This window comes from Hyla sarda (genome assembly GCF_029499605.1).
Source record: "Hyla sarda isolate aHylSar1 chromosome 1 unlocalized genomic scaffold, aHylSar1.hap1 SUPER_1_unloc_13, whole genome shotgun sequence".
In the NCBI taxonomy this organism is placed as follows: Eukaryota; Metazoa; Chordata; class Amphibia; order Anura; family Hylidae; genus Hyla; species Hyla sarda.
Window position 1 is genome coordinate 289,777 of NW_026607574.1, and position 23,732 is coordinate 313,508.

At 45.6% G+C, this 23,732-nt stretch overlaps 1 protein-coding gene across 1 annotated transcript in view; it reads right to left on the reverse strand.

Annotated features, from left to right (window-relative positions):
- The window catches only part of LOC130297979 (oocyte zinc finger protein XlCOF7.1-like), a 137,051-nt gene that overhangs the window by 12,039 nt on the left and 101,280 nt on the right, over positions 1 to 23,732 (reverse strand). The window contains 1 exon segment of the mRNA XM_056550854.1: positions 7,159 to 7,970. Coding sequence (XP_056406829.1) covers positions 7,159 to 7,970 — 812 coding nt within the window.

A 23,732-nucleotide genomic window follows, 5' to 3' on the forward strand; every position in this document is an offset into this window, starting at 1 on the left:
ATTGTGCCTCCCCTCAGGGGTGTAAAGATCTTCACTCAGAGCAAACATGGAGGAAACATTACAACAACGAGACACAAACAAACCATTGTGCCTCCCCTCAGGGGGTGTAAAGACCTTCACTCAGAGCAAACATGGCGGAGACATTACAACAACGAGACACAAACAAACCATTGTGCCTCCCCTCAGGGGGTGTAAAGACCTTCACTCAGAGCAAACATGGCGGAAACATTACAACAACGAGACACAAACAAACCATTGTGCCTCCCCTCAGGGGTGTAAAGACCTTCACTCAGAGCAAACATGGCAGAAACATTACAACAACGAGACACAAACAAGAGACTACAAGTCCTACAGGAACGTGTGACAGACAGTCTAATGGAATCCAACATGGAGGACTCAATGATATCACGTCATTATTTTATATCCATACAATTAGCCCCACAAATCCCCCCCCCCCCCTCATTACAATTAATCTATTAGTTATATAAATGGATTATGGTAGAACGCAGCACTGGGGGGTCCGGACTCCATTTATAATGTTCAGAACTTTCAGTCAAATTCTTTGTGATGAACCAAATCCAATGTAGCTGAGCTGTATGTGTACACAGTAGAGCTGTATATGTGTAATGTACATGTAGCTGAGCTGTATGTGTACACAGTAGAGCTGTATATGTGTAATGTACATGTAGCTGAGCTGTATGTGTACACAGTAGAGCTGTATATGTGTAATGTACATGTAGCTGAGCTGTATGTGTACACAGTAGAGCTGTATATGTGTAATGTGCATGTAGCTGAGCTGTATGTGTACACAGTAGAGCTGTATATGTGTAATGTACATGTAGCTGGGCTGTATGTGTACACAGTAGAGCTGTATATGTGTAATGTACATGTAGCTGGGCTGTATGTGTACACAGTAGAGCTGTATATGTGTAATGTACATGTAGCTGAGCTGTATGTGTACACAGTAGAGCTGTATATGTGTAATGTACATGTAGCTGAGCTGTATGTGTACACAGTAGAGCTGTATATGTGTAATGTGCATGTAGCTGAGCTGTATGTGTACACAGTAGAGCTGTATATGTGTAATGTGCATGTAGCTGAGCTGTATGTGTACACAGTAGAGCTGTATATGTGTAATGTGCATGTAGCTGAGCTGTATGTGTACACAGTAGAGCTGTATATGTGTAATGTACATGTAGCTGAGCTGTATGTGTACACAGTAGAGCTGTATATGTGTAATGTGCATGTAGCTGAGCTGTATGTGTACACAGTAGAGCTGTATATGTGTAATGTACATGTAGCTGAGCTGTATGTGTGTAATGTGCATGTAGCTGAGCTGTATGTGTAGACAGTAGAGCTGTATATGTGTAATGTGCATGTAGCTGAGCTGTATGTGTACAGTAGAGCTGTATATGTGTAATGTACATGTAGCTGAGCTGTATGTGTACACAGTAGAGCTGTATATGTGTAATGTGCATGTAGCTGAGCTGTATGTGTACAGTAGAGCTGTATATGTGTAATGTACATGTAGCTGAGCTGTATGTGTACACAGTAGAGCTGTATATGTGTAATGTACATGTAGCTGAGCTGTATGTGTATACAATTTAGGCTCTTAGTAATAGTGACATGTTCGGTAGAATATACCCTTTTTACTTCTGAACATAAATTTCCTGTGTATTCATATATATATATAAATTTCTATACTGTATTTATCGGCGTATAACATACATTTTTTATGTAAAATTTTTTAGCCTAAAGTCTATCTGCGTGTTATAGGCTGAAAGACTGTTTGTGACCCCGCGGGTGCTTTAAATCATTGAACTGCAGCAGCTTCTGCCTGGCCAGAGTCCCACTGCCCAATATCCCCCCCGTCGCCGGTTTTATAGTTAAATATCCTGCCACCGTCCTCTACACAACGTCACTCGTCATTACGCGGCGCACAGTGACAGATCAGGAGACCGCCGGAGCATGAAGGGCCGCAGCCCCCAGGGCACATGTAACTATAAAACCGGGGACGGGGAGGGAATTGGTCCGGGGCGGTGGCGGCGGGATATTTAACTATAAAACCGGGGACGGGGAGGGAATAGAGCAGCGGCACTCTGGCCCCACAGAAGCCTCTGCACCTAAATGATTTAAAGCGCTTGCTTTAAATCATTGAACTGCAGAAGCTGCCAGAAACAGTTTATCGAGGTACACCTGCACACACACGCACCCTCATTTTTACCAAAAGTTCCTTGGAAAAATGAGGGTGCGTGTTATAGGCGGGTGCGTGGTATGCCCCAATAAATACGGGTGTATATATATATATATATATATATTGTGGCAAGGAAAGGGTGTATTTCCCTTGCTAACTCTGCTGAATGCTCCACCTGTTGCCTGATTAATGAGGTATCAGGAAGGGAAAGTATTTAAAAGGAAAGGAAACAGAATAGTTGGGGCTCTCCCTGGGAAACAGCATGTCGCTGTAGGGGGAGACACACGGACCCTGTTGAGGAAGCACACAGCTGGAATCTGTGAGTGGCCCCAAGTGACAGTGTGAACTGTGAGTAACAGGTTGCAGGGGCACATGTTTTATGCTGGCTGATGGTAGCTCACCAGATAGTAGTCAGGGCATGCTGATATGTGTAGTCAGTGACCAGACGGTCTAGGGCTTTATTTTTGTTATGTTTTACCTGCAACCTGTGTAAATAAAGCTGGCGAGGAGCCCGACTTGTATGCAGAACGGTTGTCTGGCGAGTTATTGTGAGATAACGTGTCCCGTGGCAAGTGACCAGGACGATCCTAGAGCTAATCCCCAAGATGGAATCCTTAATATATATATATATATATATATATATATATATATATATATATACATATATACACACACACACACACACACATATAATAGTGGATATGTATTGCTATTACCCATATTAACCAATCACAGTTCAGGTTTTATTTTACCATAGTGATGAGTCATTGGTTGAGATGTGATTGGTTGCTATGGGCAACTGATTGAATCTTCCTATTACACCATTAGTCTGCCGGACTTTTTGAAGACATTAGAGGCTTCAAAGTTCATCAGCAATTTTCCAATTGTTAACGAAAATTATAAAATAAGAATTTTTCAGGGACCAGTTCAGTTTGAAGTGTATTTGAAAGACCTTTCTGTGAGAAATACCTCATAATTGACCCCATTATATAAACTACACTCCTAAAAGTATTCAAAATGATATTCAGAAAGTTTGTTAACCCTTTAGGTGTTTCACAGGAATAGCAGCAAATTGAAGGAGAAAATTTAAAATCTTAAAATTTTACACTAACATTTCTTGTAGACCCAGTTTTTTTATTTTTAAAAGGGGTAAAAGGAGATAATGCCCCACAAAATTTGTAACCCCATGTGTGGATGTCAAGTGCACTGCGGGCGCACTACAATGCTCAGAAGAGAAGGAGTCACATTTGGATTTTGGAAAGCAAATTTAGCTGAAATGGTTTTTGGGGGGCATGTCGCATTTAGGAAGCCTCTATGCTGCCAGAACAGCAAAAATGTTTTACTATTTTGGAAACTACAGCCCTCAAGGAACGTAACAAGGGGTACATTGAGCATTAACAACCCACAGGTGTTTGACAAATTTCCACTAAAGTTGGACATGAAAATGAAAAATTAGATTTTTTTCAATAAAATGCTGGTGTTACCTCAATTTTTTTATATTCACAAGGGGTAATAGGAGAAAAAGCCTCCCAAAATTTTAACCCTGTTTCTTCTGATGGAAATACCCCATATGTGGATGTAAAGTGCTCTGCAGGCGAACTACAATGCTCAGAAGAGAAGGAGCGACATTGGGCTTTTGGAGAGAGAATTTGGTTGGAATAGAAGTCGGGGGGCCATGTGCATTTAAAAAGCCCCCCTGGGGGCCAGAATAATGGAACACCCCCCCCCCACATCTGACCCCATTTTGGAAACTACACCCCTCACAGAATTTAATAAGGGGTGCAGTGAGCATTTACACCCCACTGGCGTTTGACATATCTTTGGAACAGTGGGCTGTGCAAATGGAAAAAAAAAATTCATTTTCATGGACCACTGTTTCAAAAATCTGCCAAGACACCTGTGGGGCGTACATGCTCAATGTACTCCTTATTATATTATGTGAGGAGTGTATTTTCTAAAATGGGGGTCACGTGGGGGGGGCACCATTCTGGCACCACGGGGGCTTTGTAAACACACACAGCCTTCAATTCCAGCCAAATTCTCTCTCCGAAAGCCCAATGGCGCTCCTTCTCTTCTGAGCATTATAGTTCGCCAGCAGAGCACTTTACATCCACATGTGGGGTATTTATGTACTCAGAAGAATTGGGGTTACAAATTTTTGGCGGCTTTTTTTGAATATTACCCCTTGTGAAAATGAAAAATTTGGGGGTAACACCAGCATTTTAGTGGGGAAAAAAAATCTACGGTAATTTTTAATTTTCATGTCCAACTTTTACAAAAATTCGTCAAACACCTGTGGGGTGTTAAGTCTCACTATACCTCTTATTACGTTCCCTGAGGGGTGTAGTTTCTAAAATCAGGTCACGTGTGTTTTTTTTTTTTTTTTGTTTTTTTTTTGCGTTTATGTCAGAACCGCTGTAACTATCAGCCACCCCTGTGCAAATCACCAATTTAGGCCTCAAATGTACATAGTGCGCTCTCACTCCTGAGCCTTGTTGTGCACCTGCAGAGCATTTACGTCCACATATGGGGTATTGCGTTACAAATTTTTGGGGTCTTGTTTTCCTTTTTCCTCTTGTGAAAATGAAAAGTATGGGGCAACACCAGCATGTTAGTGTAAAAAATAAAATAAAAATATACAATAACAGGCTGGTGTAGACCCCAATTTTTCATTTTCATAAGGGGTAAAAGGAGGAAAAGCCCCACAAAATTAGTAACGCCATTTCTGCCGAGTACGGAAATACCCCATGTGTGGCTCTAAACTGTTGCCGTGAAATACGACAGGGCTCCAAAGTGAGAGTGCACATTTGAGGCCTAAATTAGGGATTTGCATAGGGGCGGACGCGAATGCAAGTGTTACTCTTGCCTCCGCCGCCAAAAAATACCTATTCCAGTGTTTCTCAAACAAGGTGCCTCCAGATGTTGCAAAACTCCCAGCATGCCTGGACAGTCAATGGCTGTCCGGCAATGCCGGGAGTTGTTGTTTTGCAACAGCTGGAGGCTCTGTTTTGGAAATGCATTTTTTTTTGGGGGGGGGGGGGGGGAAGGGGGTGGGTGTAATTGTGTAAGGGTGTATATGTAGTGTTTTACTTTTTATTTTGTGGTAGTGTAGTGTTTTTATGGTACATTCACACAGACCGGGGCTTACAGTGAGTCTCCCGCTGGTTTTTGAGTTTGAGCTGCGTTGGAAAATTTGCCACAGCTCAAACTTTCATTGGGAAACTCACTGTAAACCCCCGCCCGTGTGAATGTACCCTGTACATTCACATTGTGGGGGGGGAGGGGGTGTTTACGGGCGCAAACCTCCAGCTGTTGCAAAACTACAACTCTAAACATGAACTGACAGACTGTGCATGCTGGAAGTTGTAGTTTTGCTACAGCTGGAGGCACACTGGTGGGAAAACACTGAATTAGGTAACAGACTAACTCAGTGTTTACCCACCAATGTGCCTCCAGCTGTTGCAAAGCTACAACTCCCAGCATATACTGACAGCTGCTTGTTGCCGGGCATGCTGGTAGTTGTGCAAGATCTGGAGGGCACAGTTTGGAGTTTTGCAAGATGCACAGTGATTTCCAAACTGTTGTCCTCCAGATCTTGCAAAACTACAAATCCCAGCATGCCCAGACAGCAAATGGCTGTCTGGACAGGCTGGGAGTTGTAGTTTTGCAACTTGTAAGGGGGAGGGCACTTACCCCCGTCATCGTGGACGCCTCCAGACACCTGCTGCTCCTGTAGCGATCCCGTCGCGCACATGTCGCCACTGCACACCCGATCACTGATTGGGTTAATCAAATGGGGTCCCGGGGTGTCGGGCGGGAGTGATCTCCCACCGGACACCCCGGGACTTTAGCTAATTAACCTGATCAGTGCCGTGGGAGCACACATTTAATGAACGCCGCCTAAATTTTTTTCTTTTTCATATCAACTGGCTCAAGAAAGTTCAACAGATTTCTAAATTACTTCTATTAAAAAAATCTTAATCCTTCCAGTACTTATCAGAGCTGCTGTATATTGCAAAGAAAGTTGTGTAGTTCCTTTCTGTCTGAACACAGTGCTCTCTGCTAACACCTCTGTCCATGACAGGAACTGTCCGAAACAAGAGAGGTTCACTGTGTGGACTTGCTCCTACTCTGGACAGTTCCTGACATGGACAGAGGTGTCAGTAGAGAGTACTGTGATCAGGCAGAAAAGTAATTCAAAAAGAAAAGAACTTCCTCTGGAGCATACAGAAGTAATTTACAAACCTGTTTAACTTTTTGGCACCAGTTGATTTGAATTTTTTTTCTATCGGAGTATCCCTTTAAGACTGTCTCAGCAGAGCTTACACAAAGGCAGCCAAAGGCTGTCCAGGCATGCTGGGAGTTGTAGTTTTGCAACATCTAGAGGCACCCTGGTTGGGAAACACTGGCTTAGAGGGTGAAACTTGACTGCCAATGGACAGACCACTGTTTGGATGGGTTATGGAGTATGTCCATTGGGACTTCTCCATGAGGAGCAGTGAATATCACAACCATATATCACACTCTTCTCCTATTATGAGGACTGAAGGTGTTTGTGGAACAATATGAAATGCAACAGACTTGAATTTACACTACAGGCTAGATACGTGTAACTTCAACACACTTTTTGACTGGCAGAGATGACAGCACAATGAGTACTGACTGTGTTTGCGGAAATATATGAAATGCTACAGAACGACAGGCTAGATACAGATTACGGCATATGCTACTAGAGCTGGTTCAGTGTTGCCGGATTCAGCTCGCTCATCTCTAATCACAACCATATATCACACTCTTTTACTACCATGTAAACTATAGTGATGACATCGCTGGATCGGTGACTACGTTCTAAAAGAAAACTTTTATTAACAATTGGTAAGAAGTTTGGAGATGCAGTATATGATATATGTATAAATGTCAGATATCCTATGTACATGGTTAATATATAGATGTTATCTGCATCATTTATTGCTCTGAATTGTCTCCTCACCTGCATTAATTCTTAGATGTTTGATAAGCTGTGTTTTCCGGGTAAAACATTTCCCACACTCTGAACATGAAAATAGTTTCTCCCCTGTGTGAGATCTTTTATGATAAACAAGACTGGATTTCTTAGTAAAACAATTTCCACATTCTGAGCATGAAAATGGCTTCTCTCCTGTGTGAGTTATTTTATGTCGACCAAGACTTGATTTCTGAGTAAAATGTTTCCCACATTCTGAACAAGAAAAAAGCTTCTCCCCTGTGTGAGTTCTTTCATGTTCAGTGAGATATGGTTTTCGAGTAAAACATTTCCCGCATTCTAAACATGAAAATGGCTTTTCCCCTGTGTGATTTCTTTGATGCTGAACAAGATCTGTTTTCTCTGAAAAACTTTTCCCACATTCTGAACATGGAAACCGCTTCAGTGCTGAGTGAGTTTTTTGATGTTTTACAAGATTTGATTTGTGAGTAAAACATTTCCCACAGTCTGAACATGAAAATGGCTTCTCCCCTGTGTGAGTTCTTTGATGTCTAACAAGATCTGAGTTCTGAGTAAAACACTTTTCACATTGTGAACATGAAAATAACTTCTCTCCGGTATGAAATCTTCCATGTTCAGTAAGATATGATTTCCGAGTAAAACATTTCCCACATTCTGAACATGAAAATGGCTTCTCTCCAGTATGAATTCTTGCATGTTCAGTAAGATAGGATTTCCGAGTAAAACATTTTCCACATTCTGAACATGAAACTGGCTTCTCTCCTGTGTGACTTCTCTGATGTTGGACAACATCTGTTTTCTGAGTAAAACATGATAATAACATCTCCTTATTTTGCTGAACATCCTGTGATGACTGAGAAGACAGGACCTGTATATAAGGATGAGATGAGAGATCTTGGCTGTGAAGGGCTGAGGGTGTATCTGGGATAATGGAATGTTCTTCATATGTATCTTGTGTGATATCATCATCTGCTTTATAATCTGAAGATATAAGATTCTCCTCTGATCTCCTGCTACAAGAATCTGCAGAGAATAAAACAGACGAAAATGGCCAAATTTGACATAATGGAACATTCTCACCATCCAACGATCATTGTGATTTGTTCTGATTGTGCATTGTGTCAACAACATTGGTGGCACTACAAGGTCCAGCACATTCGAAACACTACACTACAAATCCAATGATTTGCCCATCTTCCCCATCCTCCTCCTACCCTATCGTATATACCTTTCTACCTCCAGTCTTCTCCATCCTCCGCCTACCCTATCGTATATACCTTTCTACCTCCTGTCTTCTCCATCCTCCTCCTACCCTATGGTATATACCTTTCTACCTCCTGTCTTCTCCATCCTCCTCCTACCCTATCGTATATACCTTTCTACCGTCTGTCTTCTCCATCCTCCTCCTATCCTATCGTATATACCTTTCTACCGCCTGTCTTCTCCATCCTCCTCCTACCCTATCGTATATACCTTTCTACCGTCTGTCTTCTCCATCCTCCTCCTACCCTATCGTATATACCTTTCTACCGCCTGTCTTCTCCATCCTCTGCCTATCCTATCGTATATACCTTTCTACCGCCTGTCTTCTCCATCCTCCTCCTACCCTATCGTATATACCTTTCTACCGCCTGTCTTCTCCATCCTCCTCCTACCCTATCGTATATACCTTTCTACCGCCTGTCTTCTCCATCCTCCTCCTACCCTATCGTATATACCTTTCTACCTCCTGTCTTCTCCATCCTCCTCCTACCCTATCGTATATACCTTTCTACCGCCTGTCTTCCCCATCCTCCGCCTACCCTATCGTATATACCTTTCTACCGCCTGTCTTCTCCATCCTCTGCCTACCCTATCGTATATACCTTTCTACCGTCTGTCTTCTCCTCCCTCCTCCTACCCTATCGTATATATACCTTTCTACCGTCTGTCTTCTCAATCCTCCTCCTACCCTATCGTATATATACCTTTCTACCGTCTGTCTTCTCCTCCCTCCTCCTACCCTATCGTATATACCTTTCTACCGCCTGTCTTCTCCATCCTCCTCCTACCCTATCGTATATACCTTTCTACCGCCTGTCTTCTCCATCCTCCTCCTACCCTATCGTATATACCTTTCTACCGCCTGTCTTCTCCATCCTCCTCCTACCCTATCGTATATACCTTTCTACCGCCTGTCTTCTCCATCCTCCTCTTACCCTATCGTATATACCTTTCTACCGCCTGTCTTCCCCATCCTCCTCCTACCCTATCGTATATACCTTTCTACCGCCTGTCTTCTCCATCCTCCTCCTACCCTATCGTATATACCTTTCTACCGCCTGTCTTCCCCATCCTCCTCCTACCCTATCGTATATACCTTTCTACCGCCTGTCTTCCCCATCCTCCTCCTACCCTATCATGTATACCTTTCTACCGCCTGTCTTCTCCATCCTCCTCTTACCCTATCGTATATACCTTTCTACCGCCTGTCTTCTCCATCCTCTGTCTACCCGATCGTATATACCTTTCTACCGCCTGTCTTCTCCATCCTCCTCCTACCCTATCGTATATACCTTTCTACCGCCTGTCTTCCCCATCCTCCTCCTACCCTATCGTATATACCTTTCTACCGCCTGTCTTCTCCATCCTCCTCCTACCCTATCGTATATACCTTTCTACCTCCTGTCTTCTCCATCCTCTGCCTACCCTATCGTATATACCTTTCTACCGCCTGTCTTCCCCATCCTCCTCCTACCCTATCGTATATACCTTTCTACCGCCTGTCTTCTCCATCCTCCGCCTACCCTATCGTATATACCTTTCTACCGCCTGTCTTCTCCATCCTCTGCCTACCCTATCGTATATACCTTTCTACCGCCTGTCTTCTCCATCCTCCGCCTACCCTATCGTATATACCTTTCTACCGCCTGTCTTCTCCATCCTCCTCCTACCCTATCGTATATACCTTTCTACCGTCTGTATTCTACATCCTCCGCCTACCCTATCGTATATACCTTTCTACCTCCTGTCTTCCCCATCCTCCTCCTACCCTATCGTATATACCTTTCTACCGCCTGTCTTCCCCATCCTCCTCCTACCCTATCATGTATACCTTTCTACCGCCTGTCTTCTCCATCCTCCTCTTACCCTATCGTATATACCTTTCTACCGCCTGTCTTCTCCATCCTCTGTCTACCCGATCGTATATACCTTTCTACCGCCTGTCTTCTCCATCCTCCTCCTACCCTATCGTATATACCTTTCTACCGCCTGTCTTCCCCATCCTCCTCCTACCCTATCGTATATACCTTTCTACCGCCTGTCTTCTCCATCCTCCTCCTACCCTATCGTATATACCTTTCTACCGCCTGTCTTCCCCATCCTCCTCCTACCCTATCATGTATACCTTTCTACCGCCTGTCTTCTCCATCCTCCTCTTACCCTATCGTATATACCTTTCTACCGCCTGTCTTCTCCATCCTCTGTCTACCCGATCGTATATACCTTTCTACCGCCTGTCTTCTCCATCCTCCTCCTACCCTATCGTATATACCTTTCTACCGCCTGTCTTCCCCATCCTTCTCCTACCCTATCGTATATACCTTTCTACCGCCTGTCTTCTCCATCCTCCTCCTACCCTATCGTATATACCTTTCTACCGCCTGTCTTCTCCATCCTCCGCCTACCCTATCGTATATACCTTTCTACCGCCTGTCTTCTCCATCCTCTGCCTACCCTATCGTATATACCTTTCTACCGCCTGTCTTCTCCATCCTCCGCCTACCCTATCGTATATACCTTTCTACCGCCTGTCTTCTCCATCCTCCGCCTACTCTATTGTATATACCTTTCTACCGCCTGTCTTCCCCATCCTCTGCCTACCCTATCGTATATACCTTTCTACCGCCTGTCTTCCCCATCCTCTGCCTACCCTATCGTATATACCTTTCTACCGCCTGTCTTCTCCATCCTCTGTCTACCCGATCGTATATACCTTTCTACCGCCTGTCTTCTCCATCCTCCTCCTACCCTATCGTATATACCTTTCTACCGCCTGTCTTCCCCATCCTTCTCCTACCCTATCGTATATACCTTTCTACCGCCTGTCTTCTCCATCCTCCTCCTACCCTATCGTATATACCTTTCTACCGCCTGTCTTCTCCATCCTCCGCCTACCCTATCGTATATACCTTTCTACCGCCTGTCTTCTCCATCCTCTGCCTACCCTATCGTATATACCTTTCTACCGCCTGTCTTCTCCATCCTCCGCCTACCCTATCGTATATACCTTTCTACCGCCTGTCTTCTCCATCCTCCGCCTACTCTATTGTATATACCTTTCTACCGCCTGTCTTCCCCATCCTCTGCCTACCCTATCGTATATACCTTTCTACCGCCTGTCTTCTCCTCCCTCCTCCTACCCTATCGTATATACCTTTCTACCGTCTGTCTTCTCCATCCTCCTCCTACCCTATCGTATATACCTTTCTACCGCCGGTCTTCTCCATCCTCTGCCTACCCTATCGTATATACCTTTCTACCATCTGTCTTCTCCATCCTCCTCCTACCCTATCGTATATACCTTTCTACCGCCTGTCTTCCCCATCCTCCTCCTACCCTATCATGTATACCTTTCTACCACCCGTCTTCTCCATCCTCCTCCTCCTACCCTATCGTAGGGATTAAACTGGCAGAGTCACTGGTAGAGAAGGATCTGGGTGACTTGTAGATCACAGACTACAGAATAGCACAATGTCAGGCTGCTGCTTCCAAAGCCGGCAGGATATTGTCATGTATCAAAAGAGGCATGGACTCGAGGGGCAGGGACATAATACTCCCCCTTTATAAAGCATTGGTACGGCCTCACCTGGAATATGCTGTTCAGTTTTGGTCACCTGTCCATAAAAGGGACACTGCGGAGTTGGAAAGGGTGCAGAGACGCGCGACTAAACTAATATGGGGCATGGAACATCTTAGCTATGAGGAGCGATTAAAGGAGTTACAATTGTTTAGTCTTGAGGAGAGACGTTTAAGGGGGGATATGATAAACGTATATAAGTATATAAATGGCCGATACAAAAAATATGGAGAAAAACTGTTCCAGGTTAAACCCCACCAAAGGACGAGGGGGCACTCCCTCCGTCTGGAGAAGAAAAGGTTTAGTCTAAAGGGGCGACACGCCTTCTTTACCGTGAGGACTGTGAATTTATGGAACGGTCTACCTCAGGAACTGGTCACAGCAGAAACAATTAACCGCTTTAAAACAGGGTTAGACACATTCCTGGAACAAAATAACATTAATGCTTATGCAGAATTATAAAACTACATCCCTTTCCCTTATCCCCTTACATCCTTCCCTTCAATCCCCTGGTTGGACTTGATGGATGTATGTCTTTTTTCAACCATACTAACTATGTATATACCTTTCTACCGCCTGTCTTCTCCATCCTCCTCCTACCCTATCGTATATACCTTTCTACCGCCTGTCTTCCCCATCCTCCTCCTACCCTATCGTATATACCTTTCTACCGCCTGTCTTCCCCATCCTCCTCCTACCCTATCGTATATACCTTTCTACCTCCAGTCTTCTCCATCCTCCGCCTACCCTATCGTATATACCTTTCTACCTCCTGTCTTCTCCATCCTCCTCCTACCCTATGGTATATACCTTTCTACCTCCTGTCTTCTCCATCCTCCTCCTACCCTATCGTATATACCTTTCTACCGTCTGTCTTCTCCATCCTCCTCCTATCCTATCGTATATACCTTTCTACCGCCTGTCTTCTCCATCCTCCTCCTACCCTATCGTATATACCTTTCTACCGTCTGTCTTCTCCATCCTCCTCCTACCCTATCGTATATACCTTTCTACCGCCTGTCTTCTCCATCCTCCTCCTACCCTATCGTATATACCTTTCTACCGCCTGTCTTCTCCATCCTCCTCCTACCCTATCGTATATACCTTTCTACCGCCTGTCTTCTCCATCCTCCTCCTACCCTATCGTATATACCTTTCTACCTCCTGTCTTCTCCATCCTCCTCCTACCCTATCGTATATACCTTTCTACCGCCTGTCTTCCCCATCCTCCGCCTACCCTATCGTATATACCTTTCTACCGCCTGTCTTCTCCATCCTCTGCCTACCCTATCGTATATACCTTTCTACCGTCTGTCTTCTCCTCCCTCCTCCTACCCTATCGTATATATACCTTTCTACCGTCTGTCTTCTCAATCCTCCTCCTACCCTATCGTATATATACCTTTCTACCGTCTGTCTTCTCCTCCCTCCTCCTACCCTATCGTATATACCTTTCTACCGCCTGTCTTCTCCATCCTCCTCCTACCCTATCGTATATACCTTTCTACCGCCTGTCTTCTCCATCCTCCTCCTACCCTATCGTATATACCTTTCTACCGCCTGTCTTCTCCATCCTCCTCCTACCCTATCGTATATACCTTTCTACCGCCTGTCTTCTCCATCCTCCTCTTACCCTATCGTATATACCTTTCTACCGCCTGTCTTCCCCATCCTCCTCCTACCCTATCGTATATACCTTTCTACCGCCTGTCTTCTCCATCCTCCTCCTACCCTATCGTATATACCTTTCTACCGCCTGTCTTCCCCATCCTCCTCCTACCCTATCGTATATACCTTTCTACCGCCTGTCTTCCCCATCCTCCTCCTACCCTATCATGTATACCTTTCTACCGCCTGTCTTCTCCATCCTCCTCTTACCCTATCGTATATACCTTTCTACCGCCTGTCTTCTCCATCCTCCTCTTACCCTATCGTATATACCTTTCTACCGCCTGTCTTCTCCATCCTCTGTCTACCCTATCGTATATACCTTTCTACCGCCTGTCTTCCCCATCCTCCTCCTACCCTATCGTATATACCTTTCTACCGCCTGTCTTCTCCATCCTCCTCCTACCCTATCGTATATACCTTTCTACCTCCTGTCTTCTCCATCCTCTGCCTACCCTATCGTATATACCTTTCTACCGCCTGTCTTCCCCATCCTCCTCCTACCCTATCGTATATACCTTTCTACCGCCTGTCTTCTCCATCCTCCGCCTACCCTATCGTATATACCTTTCTACCGCCTGTCTTCTCCATCCTCTGCCTACCCTATCGTATATACCTTTCTACCGCCTGTCTTCTCCATCCTCCGCCTACCCTATCGTATATACCTTTCTACCGCCTGTCTTCTCCATCCTCCTCCTACCCTATCGTATATACCTTTCTACCGTCTGTATTCTACATCCTCCGCCTACCCTATCGTATATACCTTTCTACCTCCTGTCTTCCCCATCCTCCTCCTACCCTATCGTATATACCTTTCTACCGCCTGTCTTCCCCATCCTCCTCCTACCCTATCATGTATACCTTTCTACCGCCTGTCTTCTCCATCCTCCTCTTACCCTATCGTATATACCTTTCTACCGCCTGTCTTCTCCATCCTCTGTCTACCCGATCGTATATACCTTTCTACCGCCTGTCTTCTCCATCCTCCTCCTACCCTATCGTATATACCTTTCTACCGCCTGTCTTCCCCATCCTCCTCCTACCCTATCGTATATACCTTTCTACCGCCTGTCTTCTCCATCCTCCTCCTACCCTATCGTATATACCTTTCTACCGCCTGTCTTCCCCATCCTCCTCCTACCCTATCATGTATACCTTTCTACCGCCTGTCTTCTCCATCCTCCTCTTACCCTATCGTATATACCTTTCTACCGCCTGTCTTCTCCATCCTCTGTCTACCCGATCGTATATACCTTTCTACCGCCTGTCTTCTCCATCCTCCTCCTACCCTATCGTATATACCTTTCTACCGCCTGTCTTCCCCATCCTTCTCCTACCCTATCGTATATACCTTTCTACCGCCTGTCTTCTCCATCCTCCTCCTACCCTATCGTATATACCTTTCTACCGCCTGTCTTCTCCATCCTCCGCCTACCCTATCGTATATACCTTTCTACCGCCTGTCTTCTCCATCCTCTGCCTACCCTATCGTATATACCTTTCTACCGCCTGTCTTCTCCATCCTCCGCCTACCCTATCGTATATACCTTTCTACCGCCTGTCTTCTCCATCCTCCGCCTACTCTATTGTATATACCTTTCTACCGCCTGTCTTCCCCATCCTCTGCCTACCCTATCGTATATACCTTTCTACCGCCTGTCTTCCCCATCCTCTGCCTACCCTATCGTATATACCTTTCTACCGCCTGTCTTCTCCATCCTCTGTCTACCCGATCGTATATACCTTTCTACCGCCTGTCTTCTCCATCCTCCTCCTACCCTATCGTATATACCTTTCTACCGCCTGTCTTCCCCATCCTTCTCCTACCCTATCGTATATACCTTTCTACCGCCTGTCTTCTCCATCCTCCTCCTACCCTATCGTATATACCTTTCTACCGCCTGTCTTCTCCATCCTCCGCCTACCCTATCGTATATACCTTTCTACCGCCTGTCTTCTCCATCCTCTGCCTACCCTATCGTATATACCTTTCTACCGCCTGTCTTCTCCATCCTCCGCCTACCCTATCGTATATACCTTTCTACCGCCTGTCTTCTCCATCCTCCGCCTACTCTATTGTATATACCTTTCTACCGCCTGTCTTCCCCATCCTCTGCCTACCCTATCGTATATACCTTTCTACCGCCTGTCTTCTCCTCCCTCCTCCTACCCTATCGTATATACCTTTCTACCGTCTGTCTTCTCCATCCTCCTCCTACCCTATCGTATATACCTTTCTACCGCCGGTCTTCTCCATCCTCTGCCTACCCTATCGTATATACCTTTCTACCATCTGTCTTCTCCATCCTCCTCCTACCCTATCGTATATACCTTTCTACCGCCTGTCTTCCCCATCCTCCTCCTACCCTATCATGTATACCTTTCTACCACCCGTCTTCTCCATCCTCCTCCTCCTACCCTATCGTAGGGATTAAACTGGCAGAGTCACTGGTAGAGAAGGATCTGGGTGACTTGTAGATCACAGACTACAGAATAGCACAATGTCAGGCTGCTGCTTCCAAAGCCGGCAGGATATTGTCATGTATCAAAAGAGGCATGGACTCGAGGGGCAGGGACATAATACTCCCCCTTTATAAAGCATTGGTACGGCCTCACCTGGAATATGCTGTTCAGTTTTGGGCACCTGTCCATAAAAGGGACACTGCGGAGTTGGAAAGGGTGCAGAGACGCGCGACTAAACTAATATGGGGCATGGAACATCTTAGCTATGAGGAGCGATTAAAGGAGTTACAATTGTTTAGTCTTGAGGAGAGACGTTTAAGGGGGGATATGATAAACGTATATAAGTATATAAATGGCCGATACAAAAAATATGGAGAAAAACTGTTCCAGGTTAAACCCCACCAAAGGACGAGGGGGCACTCCCTCCGTCTGGAGAAGAAAAGGTTTAGTCTAAAGGGGCGACACGCCTTCTTTACCGTGAGGACTGTGAATTTATGGAACGGTCTACCTCAGGAACTGGTCACAGCAGAAACAATTAACCGCTTTAAAACAGGGTTAGACACATTCCTGGAACAAAATAACATTAATGCTTATGCAGAATTATAAAACTACATCCCTTTCCCTTATCCCCTTACATCCTTCCCTTCAATCCCCTGGTTGGACTTGATGGATGTATGTCTTTTTTCAACCATACTAACTATGTATATACCTTTCTACCGCCTGTCTTCTCCATCCTCCTCCTACCCTATCGTATATACCTTTCTACCGCCTGTCTTCCCCATCCTCCTCCTACCCTATCGTATATACCTTTCTACCGCCTGTCTTCCCCATCCTCCTCCTACCCTATCGTATATACCTTTCTATCGCCCGTCTTCCCCATCCTCCGCCTACCCTATCGTATATACCTTTCTACCTCCTGTCTTCTCCATCCTCCTCCTACCCTATCGTATATACCTTTCTACCGCCTGTCTTCCCCATCCTCCGCCTACTCTATCGTATATACCTTTCTACCTCCTGTCTTCTCCATCCTCCTCCTATCCTATCGTATATACCTTTCTACCTCCTGTCTTCTCCATCCTCCTCCTATCCTATCGTATATACCTTTCTACCTCCTGTCTTCTCCATCCTCCTCCTATCCTATCGTATATACCTTTCTACCACCTGTCTTCCCCATCCTCTGCCTATCCTATCGTATATACCTTTCTACCACCTGTCTTCCCCTCCCTCTGACTACCCTATCGTATATACCTTTCTACCGCCCGTCTTCCCCATCCTCCTCCTACCCTATCGTATATACCTTTCTACCGCCTGTCTTCTCCATCCTCCTCCTACCCTATCGTATATACCTTTCTACCGCCTGTCTTCCCCATCCTCCTCCTACCCTATCGTATATACCTTTCTACCGCCCGTCTTCTCCATCCTCTGCCTACCCTATCATGTATACCTTTCTACCGCCTGTCTTCTCCATCCTCCGCCTACTCTATCGTATATACCTTTCTACCGCTTGTCTTCTCCATCCTCCGCCTACCCTATCGTATATACCTTTCTACCTCCTGTCTTCTCCATCCTCCGCCTACCCTATCGTATATACCTTTCTACCTCCTGTCTTCTCCATCCTCCGCCTACCCTATCGTATATACCTTTCTACCGCCTGTCCTCTCCATCCTCCTCCTACCCTATCGTATATACCTTTCTACCTCCTGTCTTCTCCATCCTCCTCCTACCCTATCGTATATACCTTTCTACCGCCTGTCTTCTCCATCCTCCTCCTACCCTATCGTATATACCTTTCTACCGCCTGTCTTCCCCATCCTCCGCCTACCCTATCGTATATACCTTTCTACCGCCTGTCTTCTCCATCCTCCTCCTACCCTATCGTATATACCTTTCTACCTCCTGTCTTCTCCATCCTCCTCCTACCCTATCGTATATACCTTTCTACCTCCTGTCTTCTCCATCCTCCTCCTATCCTATCGTATATACCTTTCTACCTCCTGTCTTCTCCATCCTCCTCCTATCCTATCGTATATACCTTTCTACCGCCTGTCTTCTCCATCCTTCTCCTACCCTATCGTATATACCTTTATACCTCCTGTCTTCCCCATCCTCCGCCTACCCTATCGTATATACCTTTCTACCGTCTGTCTTCTCCATCCTCCTCCTACCCTATCGTATATACCTTTCTACCTCCTGTCTTCTCCATCCTCCTCCTACCCTATCGTATATACCTTTCTACCGCCTGTCTTCTCCATCCTTCTCCTACCCTATCGTATATACCTTTCTACCTCCTGTCTTCCCCATCCTCCTCCTACCCTATCGTATATACCTTTCTACCACCTGTCTTCCCCTCCCTCTGCCTACTCTATCGTATATACCTTTCTACCAGAAGGAGTAAAGGAAGTTCCGGCTCCCAAGGCTGGATAAAACATTCAAGTTTATTTCTTCATATAAAAAATCCAGTGCATGAGCAAACAATAAAAGCAATGTAGAAAGAACAACACCGAACGCACCGACGCGTTTCGACTTAACGCTAAGTCTTAGTCGTTAAGTCGAAACGCGTCGGTGCGTTCGGTGTTGTTCTTTCTACATTGCTTTTATTGTTTGCTCATGCACTGGATTTTTTATATGAAGAAATAAACTTGAATGTTTTATCCAGCCTTGGGAGCCGGAACTTCCTTTACTCCTTCTGATTGATTCACCTGAGGACTTGGCCTCAGAGATTATCCGGAGCTCCCGCTGGTGCAGGTGTATTGTGCTATCTTCTATATACCTTGGAGACGACTTGGTGAGCTGATTCTTTTTACCTATTGTTATACCTTTCTACCGCCTGTCTTCTCCATCCTCCTCCTACCCGATCGTATACACCTTTCTACCGCCTGTCTTCTCCATCCTCCTCCTACCCGATCGTATATACATTTCTACCGCCTGTCTTCTCCATCCTCTGCCCTCCCTATCGTATATACCTTTCTACCTCCTGTCTTCTCCATCCTCCGCCTACCCTATAGTATATACCTTTCTACCACCTGTCTTCTCTATCCTCTGCCTACCCTATTGTATATACCTTTCTACCGCCTGTCTTCTCCATCCTCCTCCTACCCTATCGTATATACCTTTCTACCGCCTGTCTTCCCCATCCTCCTCCTACCCTATGGTATATACCTTTCTACCGCCTGTCTTCCCCATCCTCCGCCTACCCTATCGTATATACCTTTCTACCTCCTGTCTTCTCCATCCTCCTCCTACCCTATGGTATATACCTTTCTACCTCCTGTCTTCTCTATCCTCCTCCTACCCTATCGTATATACCTTTCTACCTCCTGTCTTCTCTATCCTCCTCCTACCCTATTGTATATACCTTTCTACCTCCTGTCTTCCCCATCCTCCTCCTACCCTATCGTATACACCTTTCTACCGCCTGTCTTCCCCATCCTCCGCCTACCCTATCGTATATACCTTTCTACCGTCTGTCTTCTCCATCCTCCTCCTACCCGATCGTATATACATTTCTACCGCCTGTCTTCTCCATCCTCTGCCCTCCCTATCGTATATACCTTTCTACCGCCAGTCTTCTCCATCCTCCTCCTACCCTATCGTATATACCTTTCTACCGCCCGTCATCTCCATCCTCCTCCTATCCTATCGTATATACCTTTCTACCGCCTGTCTTCCCCATCCTCCTCCTACCCTATCGTATATACCTTTCTACCGCCTGTCTTCTCCATCCTCTGCCTTCTCTATCATGTTTCCCCTTCCTCTTTTCTGTGTATAGCGCCTCCTTGTTCCCAGTTTTTGACAAGTGTCTCTGCTCCCTTATTTCCATGGTGCTCTATACTGTTTAGATGTCTTTAATCAAAAAACTTTAGCAGATAAAAACTTTAAAGTAAAACGTATCTATGAACACCCAAGTGATGGATCAGCATAACCCAGTCATCAGAAGAAGGATGAAAGTCCCTAAAAATTGTACAGGACATAAGGATACATAGGCTGCACCTACAGAGCAGATGAGGAGGAGGCCGCAGAAGTGTTTATACTAAGGATTGGTGGAGAAGAACTATAATGTAGGATACACACGAGCGATTACCTGTAGAAATGTCCTCATACTGCTCAATACCGCTCACATCTGTCTCTTCTTCTACTTTTACTATTGTGTCTGGAGCATTAGTATAGATCAGATCTTCCCCTGTAGGAATGTCCTCCTTATACTGCTCATCACCGCTCACATCTGTCTCCTCTTCTTCCTTTACATCTGTAGTATTATTATAAATTAAATCTTTTCCTGTAGGAATGTCCTTCTTATACTGCTCATAACTGCCCACATCTGTCTCTTCTTCCTGATGCATAAGATGTGGAAGGAATATTGTAAAAGTCATCAGACAGTAGGAGAAGTCATGTGGGATATTATAGATGAGCAGGAGATGAGGAGTCATGGAGGGTGAGGGGACTGACCACAAGAGCTTCACAGCCCTTCTACAGATCATAGGGAATATCTCCATCTACCTGATCATCCTGTGGAAGAAGAGGACGGGGACACCTCTCTGGTGCTGTTCTCTTACTGGATCTGACTGTAGGGAACACATACAGAGACTGAATTCATTCTTTACATACAAATAATGAGAGGACGTGTGTATATAGTCATGTCTATTACCTGGTGATGTGAGGGGCTGCTGATCCTCCATCATGACCTGATCCTTGTACTGATCCTTGTGTCCTTCTACATACTCCCACTCCTCCATGGAGAAATAGACCGCCACGTCCTGACACCTTATAGGAACCTGACACATAATGATACAGTCATCACCCCGACCCCTCCAGTGGTGTTACTGTATAATGTCCCAGCATTCCCAGCAGTGTCACCTCTCCAGTCATCACCAGACCCCTCCATTACTGTATAATGTCCCAGCAGTGTCACCTCTCCAGTCATCACCAGACCCCTCCATTACTGTATAATGTCCCAGCAGTGTCACCTCTCCAGTCATCACCAGACCCCTCCATTACTGTATAATGTCCCAGCAGTGTCACCTCTCCAGTCATCACCAGACCCCTCCATTACTGTATAATGTCCCAGCAGTGTCACCTCTCTAGTCATCACCAGACCCCTCCATTACTGTATAATGTCCCAGCATTCCCAGCAGTGTCACCTCTCCAGTCATCACCAGACCCCTCCATTACTGTATAATGTCCCAGCAGTGTCACCTCTCCAGTCATCACCAGACCCCTCCATTACTGTATAATGTCCCAGCAGTGTCACCTCTCCAGTCATCACCAGACCCCTCCATTACTGTATAATGTCCCAGCAGTGTCACCTCTCCAGTCATCACCAGACCTCTCCATTACTGTATAATGTCCCAGCAGTGTCACCTCTCCAGTCATCACCAGACCCCTCCATTACTGTATAATGTCCCAGCATTCCCAGCAGTGTCACCTCTCCAGTCATCACCAGACCCCTCCATTACTGTATAATGTCCCAGCAGTGTCACCTCTCCAGTCATCACCAGACCCCTCCATTACTGTATAATGTCCCAGCAGTGTCACCTCTCCAGTCATCACCAGACCCCTCCATTACTGTATAATGTCCCAGCAGTGTCACCTCTCCAGTCATCATCAGACCCCTCCATTACTGTATAATGTCCCAGCAGTGTCACCTCTCCAGTCATCACCAGACCCTTCCATTACTGTATAATGTCCCAGCAGGGTCACCTCTCCAGTCATCACCAGACCCCTCCATTACTGTATAATGTCCCAGCAGTGTCATCTCTCCAGTCATCACCAGACCCCTCCATTACTGTATAATGTCCCAGCAGTGTCACCTCTCCAGTCATCACCAGACCCCTCCATTACTGTATAATGTCCCAGCAGTGTCACCTCTCCAGTCATCACCAGACCCCTCCATTACTGTATAATGTCCCAGCAGTGTCACCTCTCCAGTCATCATCAGACCTCTCCATTACTGTATAATGTCCCAGCAGTGTCACCTCTCCAGTCATCATCAGACCTCTCCATTACTGTATAATGTCCCAGCAGTGTCACCTCTCCAGTCATCACCAGACCCCTCCATTACTGTATAATGTCCCAGCAGTGTCACCTCTCCAGTCATCACCAGACCCCTCCATTACTGTATAATGTCCCAGCAGTGTCACCTCTTCAGTCATCATCAGACCCCTCCATTACTGTATAATGTCCCAGCATTCCCAGCAGTGTCACCTCTCCAGTCATCACCAGACCCCTCCATTACTGTATAATGTCCCAGCAGTGTCACCTCTCCAGTCATCACCAGACCCCTCCATTACTGTATAATGTCCCAGCAGTGTCACCTCTCCAGTCATCACCAGACCCCTCCATTACTGTATAATGTCCCAGCAGTGTCACCTCTCCAGTCAGCAGCTCCATCATCTTGTTGATCAGTTCTCGGATCTTCTGTTCATCCATTTCCTCATGTATCAGGGAGTGAGGTGGAGGCCCCGGGATTGGGCTCAGGGTTCTTCCCCATCCTTCACACACAGGGGCCCGACAGCGCCCACTAGAGGACTTCTTCACTACTGTGTAATCCTGTGTATGGAGAGACACATTAATATCACTACATACACTCCCAGAATCCCTCACCTCTCCAGTCATATCCATCTGTTATTCCATAGATAAGAATGAGGTCATGTGACATTACTCCCAGAATCCCTCACCTCTCCAGTCATATCATCTGTTATTACATAGATAAGAATGAGGTCATGTGACATCACTCCCAGAATCCCTCACCTCTCCAGTCATATCCATCTGTTATTACATAGATAAGAATGAGGTCATGTGACATCACTCCCAGAATCCCTCACCTCTCCAGTCATATCTATCTGTTATTCCATAGATAAGAATGAGGTCATGTGACATCACTCCCAGAATCCCTCACCTCTCCAGTCATATCATCTGTTATTACATAGATAAGAATGAGGTCATGTGACATCACTCCCAGAATCCCTCACCTCTCCAGTCATATCCATCTGTTATTACATAGATAAGAATGAGGTCATGTGACATCACTCCCAGAATCCCTCACCTCTCCAGTCATATCCATCTGTTATTACATAGATAAGAATGAGGTCATGTGACATCACTCCCAGAATCCCTCACCTCTCCAGTCATATCCATCTGTTATTACATAGATAAGAATGAGGTCATGTGACATCACTCCCAGAATCCCTCACCTCTCCAGTCATATCCATCTGTTATTACATAGATAAGAATGAGGTCATGTGACATCACTCCCAGAATCCCTCACCTCTCCAGTCATATCCATCTGTTATTACATAGATAAGAATGAGGTCATGTGACATCACTCCCAGAATCCCTCACCTCTCCAGTAAGCCAGAAGAGTATCTGTAGGGTGAGGTTTATGATCCTGTCTGCCATCTTGTTCCTGTCTCTCTCCATGGTTGATGGGTCATCCAGGAGAATTCTCTTATATAGAAGATATCAGCAGAGGATCCTGGATTGGAGAAACCTGAAGGGAAGAAGAGGAGACGATGATAAACCGCACCAGATTCTATGGAGAAATAAAATCCATTTCCTGGAGATAATCTGGGGAAACATCTGAGGAG